At 54.2% G+C, this 10,034-nt stretch overlaps 2 protein-coding genes across 2 annotated transcripts in view; one reads left to right on the forward strand and one right to left on the reverse strand.

Moving 5' to 3' along the window:
* Nucleotides 1–10,034, forward strand: part of HTRA2 (HtrA serine peptidase 2) — a gene marked incomplete at its 3' end in the record, with an annotated part of 22,473 nt that overhangs the window by 2,727 nt on the left and 9,712 nt on the right. The window lies entirely within an intron of this gene.
* On the reverse strand, nucleotides 16–10,012 carry AUP1 (AUP1 lipid droplet regulating VLDL assembly factor). The gene is made up of 10 exons (XM_035898467.1): nucleotides 9,831–10,012; nucleotides 9,135–9,285; nucleotides 8,030–8,217; nucleotides 7,870–7,942; nucleotides 4,868–4,941; nucleotides 3,910–3,976; nucleotides 3,225–3,330; nucleotides 2,763–2,909; nucleotides 2,424–2,587; nucleotides 16–2,210 (listed from the first exon to the last, which is right to left on the reverse strand). The coding sequence occupies exons 1-10, from the start codon at nucleotides 10,010–10,012 to the stop codon at nucleotides 2,118–2,120; spliced, it is 1,245 nt and encodes a 414-aa protein (XP_035754360.1). The 3' UTR covers nucleotides 16–2,117.

Genomic DNA, 10,034 nt, shown 5'->3' on the forward strand with positions numbered 1-10,034 from the left:
AGGACCAGGCACGGTGCCAGCTACCCGGGTAAGCTCAGGAGCGGGAGGGACGCGGTGGGGACTGCCGGTAGACAGCCACGACTGTCCCCAAGCGAGGGGCTGTGAAAGCTTGGCCTTACACCCCCGTTTGGGTGGGATACCTGTGCACAACACACCGGGCCCCAGAGGCAGGGAAAGGTGCCAGACCAAAGAGGCTCCAGCTGGGAGAACGGAGGGGCGACGCTGCGAGACCACCAGCCTCCTGCGACCACCACCCTGAACTGGCAGACCCCGCGCCCTGCCTGCGCTGCCGCTAACCCCCAGCTGGGGAAGAAAGCCAAATCCCTCCCCGCGCACAGCCACGTCTCTCTGAGCTGCCAGTGCTTGCAACAGCCTGGGCAGAGGGCTCGGGAAATAAAGCATTCCGCAAGCCCGGAGCTGCGAACCTCCTCTGGGCTGGCAGTGGCAGGGGTTGCTGCTGGGACACACACACGCACCGGCTCTCCAGCCCAGGACAGTACGGAAAGCCCTTGGAGCAGAGAAACACGAGGGGCATGGTTGCCTTTCCAGATCCCACTGGGGTCCCCTCCTCTCAGAGGAAGGGACAGAGACCACTACTCTATAGCCAGAAGAGCCTCAGAAGAGAGACACAAAAGATTGGCATGCAGGAGAGCCACAGAGTCAGGTGGGGTATCCCCAGGAAGGGATTTCCTCCCCCTTTCAGTGGCTGTTGAACGGATCGTGCCCGGTGGATCCAGCGAGAGCCCTCAGCCCTCGCTGTGCTCACGGTAAAAGGCCCAGGGACAGCTCTGAAGATGGAGTCTGACATTCCCTATGCCACAGCACTACTCCGAGATGTAATTCCTCTAAACTGAAATGATCTTCCAGAAAAACAGACCTGTTCAAATTAAATTCTCGGTAAGAGCTTCCCGAAGTCACCGAGGGCTGGCCCTTGAGGAACGGGCACTCACAATTTGTCTGCCTCCAACTTCCAGCCACAGAAATCTCCTGGACTTTCAGTAGTAGGGAGAAGCTGATGCAGCGCCACAAAGGCACAGGATCCCAAAGGTTTAACTGATCCCCGAGCCTCCGCAATCCTCTCCCGCCTCTCCCAGAGTGCTCTGGAGTAGATCCCAGCGCAACGCCCGAGCGTGGCACCAGCAGGGTCCCCCCTTCGCACGGGGCCCTACCGAGCGGAGACCCGCCCTTGCAGCGAGCGGGCCCCTTGCTGCTCCGGCCGAGTCAAACGCTCCGTCATCGCTACATCCCCCACGGAGCCAGCCCGGCACTGAGAAGCTGTCATTTCTGCTGGAAGCCTATTCCACCGATTAATCCATTTCCTTTTCAGGAACAACCGCCCCGTTACCTGCGCACGTCTGCCTGCCTGCAGCTTCTAACCACTTGTTACTGCTCTGCTTTTGACCAGGGAGCCTTTCAGACCTGGCTCCTTCACCCAGTTCCACGCAGTGTGCCACCTCACATATGGTTAAGTTGGACAGACTTAACCTCCCCTCCAAAGTCACTCTGAATTTCCTGTATCTTTTTGTAGAGAAGGCCCAGGCACCAGAAGGGGACCCTTGTTCCAGTATTTGCCTCATCAAAACCACGCACAGAGGTCAGACTCGTTCCCTGTGCTCTCTAATTCTCCCCTTTCGCTAAGGAAGATTCATTGCGCTGTCCCAAACAGCAAACTTCTTTCTAAAACGAGTGTTCCCTGGCACGCACCACTGCTCGTCCCAAAGAAATCTATGGTCCCACAACGACTTCTATAGCCAGTCCCTCGCACCAAGGAACCGAATGAGACTTCCTCGCTAAGCCCTGTTCCTCAGCAGCTTCTGTTTCTGGCAAACAGCTTCTATCCCACTGAGTCCCCAAAAGCAGCAGCTTGGTGGCAATTCCGGAGACAGAGCGCTTCCAGAACGACAAGGGGCTGCTGCACGCTTGGAGGTGGCGAAGCAAACATCTGCCTCCTGTCTCCTTCAGCCATGGTCCCTGCCTCAGCCCTGCCGCCTTGGGCCAGAGGAGGGGAACGGGGGGGACAGGAGGCAAAGCAAGGGCTGACCCATGCTTGGGGCGTACCGGGGTACTGCCAGGGAGGGGGTTTTGGGACTCGGACAGGGTGAGGTGTGGGTGGGCTCTCACCTCCTGGCATAGTCGTACAGTGCTCGCTTCCGCTCCTGCAAGGACAGATGCCGCTCCACAGGGGACTTTGCAAATTGCTTTGTAGCCGGCTGGAACAGAAAGCACAAGAGCCTTCAGGAGACAGTCAAAGCAAGCCAGGAGACCTCCTCAGCAGCTCCGCAAGGACCCAGCATGCCAATTCGGTCTCCAGTTTACAATGCTCTGTGTTCCCCTGACTTCATGGCCAGTCCTGAACACAGGCCATCACGCTCTGGCTGCAAGCCATCGAGACCAGAGGAGGACAACACAACCACCAGAAGTACCTTGGAAGAAGGCACAGCTACGGAGCCCTGGATGCCAGAAGCAGCTGCAGCCTGAGAGGTAGACGGGGCAGGCAGGTCAGTACCAGCCTCCCTACTTTCAGGGAAGAAGGGTACTCTCCCCTCCAGCAAGTTGGCAATGGTGGTATCCACACAGCTGGTTTGGGCTGTAGGGACAAAGAGGATCTGTTAGAGAGGATGCTGCTACATCAGGGCACTCCCGTCCTTGCTGCCACTGTGCTCCACAGTGCAGCAGGGACAAGGTCTCTGCTTTCAGGTATCGGAGAGACTCGACACTGAAGGTGATGCCACATCCCTGCTAACGCCCCAGGCATCGCTTACCCAGGTCTATCCTGATGACCTCCAGAGGCACATGAGGCAGCACCTCCTTGACCCGCTGAGCCATTGCCGTGATCCGCACATCCTCAGGAGCAACACCAGTCAGGCTGGAAGGCATCCTAGGCCTGGCTGCCAGGGGCTGGCTTGAGGCTGCAGGAGAAAGAACAGTGGGCACAAGAAGGTGGCCTAAAGGCACACAGCATTCAAGTTGCAACAGCTCCATTTTCTCTAGTAAGAACTGGGTGATAACAAAGCTGGACCTCCTGCCCACCGCCATGTCCGTGCTCAGCAGCGCTGATCTTCTCCCTGCCAGCTAGCACACCGGCAGCCCCTGCTGCCAGGAGGACATCGAATGTGCCTTCTTCTCTCCCTCCATGCACGAGCAACCAAGAGTGTACTGCGGCCTCCCCAAAGGCACAGCCTGAGCAGCAGCCCCGTAGTCAGGACACTCACCAGGACACCTACCTGGGGCAAAGGGGAGGAGCGACGTGTGTCTCAGCCTCTTCATGTGTTCAGTTTTATCTGCTGCAGTGAGCCGTGTGGATACCACACCCAGCTCCATGGCCAAGAGCTGCAGAAACGCAGAGAAGAGGCACATGTACCCGACACACAACATGCGTGACCCAGGCATTCCCGTCTCACAGGGGAGTGTATCAGATGTACAGGCCTGCGTGGAGCCACGGCGAGGGGAGGAGGACTGGGAACTGATTTCTCCAGGGCCTCAGTGATGCATTTCAATGTTGCATGGAGCACATGAAGGACCAGGAGTAGGCAGTATCATCCTGCCAAAACAGGCTGACAGGGAGATACGAGGTCTTTGGTACAGGAGCTACGAAGTACCCAGCACATAAGGGCAAGGTGGAGAAACAATTGCTTTATTTGATTTGTGGTATGATGAAAAGGGAGTGAAAGGTTTGAAATAGATGGGGAGAGCCTTGATAACTGGCAGGAAGGACAAATGGGGGGTAGCAAATAGGCCATGGAAAAACTGAATAATTATAAGGGGCAACAAATACGGGCCAGAGCTCCCATCGTACAAATACACCCATCCAGAAATGCCCTTTGCAACTCCGCTTGCACCCCGCTCTCCTCTGTGACCATCCCAAATTGCAGCAGTCCTACACATCCCTCTCCCACATCATCCTCCTACCTCCTGAACTCGGAGCGCAAAATCCTCACTCAGTTCTTCAGCTCGTCTGGGGACAGACGGCATCCACCTGAATGGGGACAACAGCACTGGGCTGACTGCTTCAGGGGCTGCTGGAGGAGCCAGCCCCACCTGGGATCAATAGCGCAACGTGCTATCCCCACCTCAGCTCTCCCTGCTCACCCCAAATCTCTCCCCACCAGACAGTGTCAAACCTCAACACTAGCTTACACAATTCAGGGCAAGGCACGGCTCGGAAGACAGAAGCAGCTCATTGAATCTTTATTGGCACTCAAGCGTAACTTGCAAAGTATCTCCTAATTAAGTTCCCAGAAAGGCCCCAAATGAGGAGACACTGCCATTTACATGAGAGAAGACGACAGATCAGCAGGACTCAAGCCAGATACAGCCAGGGAAAGCTATAGCAGACGACTTTTCTTTGCTGAAATACCCTCACGCCTAAATTTGGCTCCAAGCGCCCCCTGATGCCTATGGACCCTCATTACACCAATGCTACTCAGCCAGTCTGGGCTCACCTGGGCCCTAGACAGTGTCTGAACCACCTCTGCAACTCGCAAGGGGTTGCAGGGAAGAAACAGACGCTAGGGGACTGAGCTGCCTGCAGGGAATCACCCACGGGACCTGAGCAACCCTGGGGTGAATTACAGCAGAGCAGCTAGCTTCAAAAATATACCCAGCAAACTCGACATAGAAGCCCTGGGAGACTCTCCTCCTTCACCAACCGCATACAGGAACCAAGAGCCCTCTCCGCTTCAGAAGCTGGTCCAGAAGCTGGACCTGGCATGGACCAAATAATGCTGAACAAAGCCATGCTCAGGTACCACAATGAGGGCGCGCATTAGCACATACCAAAATATCTCTCTCTACAACAGCAAAAACCTCAGGCTCTCTGCCCACCCTAAACCCAGCCCCAAATGGAAGAGAGAGAGAGAGATAGTACCTTACTTGATAAACTGTGAAGGGAACAAAGAAGGTCCAGAGCAGCTCTGTAATCCAGGAGGAGTCAGCCACGCTCTGGGGAAGAGAGCACAGTGAGATCGCAGCCCACAAAACACGATCTAGTCAGGCCTCCATCCGGGAAGCAGGCGGACAGAACGCAGCTAAGCCATGGCAGCGAGTAACAGGTACACGGGCAGGGAGATGGGGAGGACTGCGGAGGAGGGAACGGCAAACCCAGCGCACAGTGAGGGCAAGCTCCAGGGCAGATTCACCCTCATTAGTCTTCACCAGACAGAGCAAGAGAGTCAAAATTTGCACTGCTCCAAGTCATCCTATCCTCCCACTAGGGCAGCAAGGTTTTCCTTCAATATCCCCACGTTCTCTACTAGACGGAGCCTTTAGAAAGGACCGAAAATGCCTCAAGACCTACTAATGCTTTCTTGGAACCGTGAACAATCCCCCCTTGTTCTGACGGGAACTGCCCATGTAACATCTCAACTCCCGAAAGCCTCATCTCTTCATTTCCCAACGGGCTGCACAACTCTTCTCTTTGAAGATCCATCATTAAAGGCGAGCTGTGATTTATTACTTTCTTCCTATTTCTTCCCCAAGAGGTACTGTGATGCCTGCCAGAAGAGAGCACCGGAATGGGTGCTCCGAAGCGGCGGGCTCTCCATCCCCCTCAAGGGAAGGCAGCCCCGAGCAGCTGGACCGTACTCAGAAGGCAGTCTGCCTGTGAACAGGAAGATGACCTGGAGACCTCCAGAGACGCCCCCCAACCCACACTTCTCAATTATTCTGAAGAATTTGCTATTGAACGGACGTTGTTCCTAGGATTTTTGTAGCTGGCTACTTTTATCCTGCAGCGACCAAACTTTCCACAAGCTGGTGAGGACACTGTCTCGAGATCTGCAGCTCGCATGCAGCTGCCTCGGCTTCTTTTACACATGACTTCATCCTTGACCAAAGCAGCGTGGCTCCAAGGCAAGCTTCATGCCGGGTTTATTCCATGGCCAGGGAAGAGGTGCTGTAAATGATAAACGCCCAGAAACCACAGCCACCAAGCGTGACATAAAGCAGCCTCATCTCCCGGGTAGAGAGATCTAAGAAACCTAAACCCAAATGCCTTAGAGCGATGCCAACAGCCAGACTTCAGTCATGCTGCCCTGTGCCACAGAACAACACCCTCCTTCAAGGCTCCAGCCGATTAGATCTGGAGGAAATTCTTTCTTTAACCCACATTCCGTGGCTTGCTCAGCCCACTGTCCAACACACATCACGTCCATGTCTGAGCAAGCTTTCTGTAAAGCACTTACTGAACCATTCAAAGTGTCACATCTCCAGTCCTCAGAAGTTTCTGATGGTTTAAAATTACGTAACAAATCCACAAGGATTTACTCAGCCAATGTGCATGAAGGGCAAAAAGCCCTGCTTGACCTCTGCAGGTAAAAATCTGAGCCAAGAAGTGACAATAACCAGGATCTTCAAACAGATCTGCAGCTGCATGCATGCTGTTCTTCCTAACGGTCACGAAGGAAAGGGTGCACAGACAAAGACACAACCTGCCACACCTCCCAGACCTCTTCGGAGGAGCCAAAATCATGAAAAGATATTTGTTAATGACAGTCCAGAACAGGACGGCTTTCCCACTTCTCTGGAGTAGTCATTCAAAAATATAAAGCACCCTCACTGTTAGAAAACTGCACCTTAATCCAAGACTGCGTTTTGCAGTAACAACATTCAGCCTCAGCACCTGCAGAGACTGCTACGGGGCGCTTTGTCAGGAAAAACCCAAGAATTCTCCACTCTGAAGCCTCTTCTCCGACGTGCAAGCAGCTATCCCCAGTAATCCCCCTGCCTCTCCTCTGATGAGCTGATTAAGCTGAGTGCCTTTAAGTGTGCTCTCGGGATTCCGCACCACGTGTCTGGCCTCCTTGAACTCTCTCTGCTACTGCGCCACTTTCTTGGCAGCAGGGTTACTAAAGCTTTGCGCGACACTTGAGCACTTTTCACCACCACACACATGCAGCCACCACCATGTTCCTCACCCCACCAGATATCACACACCCACAGACCAGTTCGGCTTACAGGTAACAGCCCTTCACGGCGGCTATCGGTAGCTCCCTGGATCACGATCAATAATCCACCAACCTGACCTTTGCCAGCAGGGATCTCGCCACCTGCAGCGCCGATAAAAGCACTAAATAGCCCTGGGCACAGAACTAATCCCTAACAGAATCTCGCTTTAAAAATACCCGCGTGCTGATGTTTTAGTACGGGCAGTGATGTGTTGGGACCTGCTGGGAAGTGCTTTAAATCTCTCCACTGTGCCCTACTACCTTAGAAAGATGGACAACAGAGAATCAACTGGCTGACAAATATAAAATGTGTCTTCTCATCAAGTAGATCCATAAATCGTATCAAGAAATAAGAAATTCACTAAAATCTCCCTCTGTAAATAAGCCGAGAACAGTTCTATTGCAATATACATCTACCTAGCAGCGCTGGTATTATCGTCCTGCACTTTGCCACTCTTCCGAAGCTGCCATTGCGTCACTTTACAGATCTGCGTTCGGGAGGCATGAGTTCAGAACCTAACCCAGGAGGCCTTGCATAACCTTTGGCTCATCAGCCACGCTCCAAGTGGCGGGAGCCAGTCTTTCAAAGCGCTTCAGAGGAAGGGAGCTCACAAAGAGGAGATGAGACACAGCAATGCTATGGTTGTGGAAGCCAGATGGCACAGTTAGACAGCTGAGTCGCTAAAAGGTTTGCCAAAATTGCCAGTGCAACCAGAAGAGTACTGACTTAGCCAAAGCTCCCTGGGAAAGGCACCTGGACGACAGGAGTGTCGGCACTGAGAAGCTAGTCCTTGGGGTGACAGGACACAAGGCCAGGCTGCACTACCCATAGGCTTCAAAGCAGAAGCAGAATTAACGGCATGGCCAGGACCCTCGCACAGTGCACGCCTCCACAACTCCTCCTTGCCCTACGTCCCTGACTCACCACAGTGATCAAAGGCCTCTGAACTTGTAGGGCAACTGGCTGTACCACATCCAAGATTGAGAACGGCCAAGAGCTGAAAAGGAAGAATTCAGCAGTGAATGACCCCAAAGCTAAAACAAAGTGACGACAGCCCCACCGCAGGAATATCCATTCCCAGTACCTGAAGCGGAGCAAGCCGGCCCGGCCATTGGTGGCAGCCTCCTCCGGGAACAGCAGCAGTGGCGGGTTTCCTCTGTGGGACGAGTACGCCTTCAGGGAATCCACCAGCTCTGCTCGGCTTCCCGTTACTCCCAGCTCCATGAATCCCCGTGACCAGCAGATGAAGCCGGGGGCACCATTCAATGCAGGCTGCAAGGAAAAACAAGAGTTAGGAAGAAATGCTGCCCTGTCCTGCCCTCGAGGCCTACTTTCCCAGATGTCAGTGGGAGACAAAGTTCCTGCTTATCAGCAAAAACGCCTCTGGGGGCTGAGCGAGCAACCTGCAGGCTAAAAGCACTAGTGGCAGAGAATACGTTCCTGCCAGGCTTCAGTAACTGCTCTGGCCCCAGCTCCCTAGGGATTTGATTTCTAATCTTCAGTTCAGACTGTACCCTGTCTGCCAGGGATACGAACCTCCCCCCTGCCCTGGGCAACAGCCATGTTTCCCCACATTCGCTCTAGTCATTCCTGACATGCTTGGCGAAGGCTACATGACTTCCAAGAGTTACTTTTCTCCAGGTAAGGCACAGATCGACTGCTGTTCAGGATATAGGACCAACCCACTCACTCCCAGCCACACTCGGAGCCTGCTGATTCAGGAACTCCACACATAAGGAATTTCACAAGAGTACAGGGAAAGTTACACAACCCCCAGGCCAGGCCAGTAACCCAAGCACCACCGCCCTGCCACGCAGCTCCCCTCAGCACTCCTCTGCAGCGCAGCCGGCACCCGACGCCGAGGGAAAACCCCACAGCCAACCCCGCTTCTGACACCACCTACTTGAATGGCCAGAAAAAGATAGAGATGCCAAGATCTGCCCACAGCCTTTCAATAAAATCAATACCCACTCTAACATTTCCTCTTCCTCCTTGCCCTGTTTTATTTTTGCATGAGACCCTGAAGTGTGACACTGACCCACAGAAAAAAAAACCTCAAAGCTTGTGCAACCCTGGGTTAATAAATAAGAACTGAAGAGGACCATGGCGACACCTAAATTCTGAAAGAGCTCTCTGTGCACTTCTCCAGGTGCTTCCAGACCCTCTGTGCTCAGCTCCAAGTTACTCACCGTATTGCATGAGGTCAGAAGGTTGATGACGTTGTGATCAAATTGTGTCACGTGGTTGGCGATATACACCCTCACGTTGACATCACGAAGCCGGGGATCACTTTGCCGCACAAATAAGCCCAGCACTGAGCACATCACACGTACAATAAATCTGGAGGGGGAAAAAAGCGGTTTCCTCAAGTCCCGGCGTCTGAGCCGTCGCTGGCTCACGTATCCAACACACAAAACAGAGACCTGGGAACCCATATAACTTGCAAAAGAACACTGGTACCAAAAGGAAACGGTATGACAGATGTCTGAGACGGGAATTGTTGGGGGGCTGCCCTGGGGGTTGCAGGCTGCCTGCAGAGCTGTAGCTTCAGCATGAAGTATAGGCCAGCGAGCCCCACGCAGAATTTCTTAGCAGGATACCCAGCTGATCCAAGTGTTTCAGATCAGTCCTTGAGCGCTCAAGAGGCAATTGCCAGCTGTGGTCTCGGCAGAGGAGGCACCTTCGTGTGTCTTGGGGACAAAAAGTCCCAAAAGCACAGCTTGCCATAAACCTCTGCATGAACCAAGCTTCCACGGCTAAGGTCCCCGCGTGGGCGAGGGCAGCCCTCCCGCCCCACACTGCCCCACAGCAGCGTCTGCACCCCACATCCCCACCCTGGGCAACAGCAGGAGCTCCGTGCCCTGGGGAGAGCCGGGCTCACGCACCGTCGCAGCACGCTGTCCGGCAGGGCGCAGCTGACCAGGAAGATGTGTACACCAATGAAGAGGCGCAAGACGAGCAGGCAGAGCCCCACGGGCGCGTAGAGCAGCAGGGCCAGAAGCAGGAACCCATCGGTTGGAAACCTGTAGGGCCAAAGAGCAGCGCTGAGCGTGGCTGGGGCACACATAGGGCAGCTGGACCCCCAGCTG

This window comes from Egretta garzetta, unplaced genomic scaffold, assembly GCF_000687185.1.
Source record: "Egretta garzetta isolate BGI_Z169 unplaced genomic scaffold, ASM68718v1 scaffold957, whole genome shotgun sequence".
Taxonomy (NCBI): domain Eukaryota; kingdom Metazoa; phylum Chordata; class Aves; order Pelecaniformes; family Ardeidae; genus Egretta; species Egretta garzetta.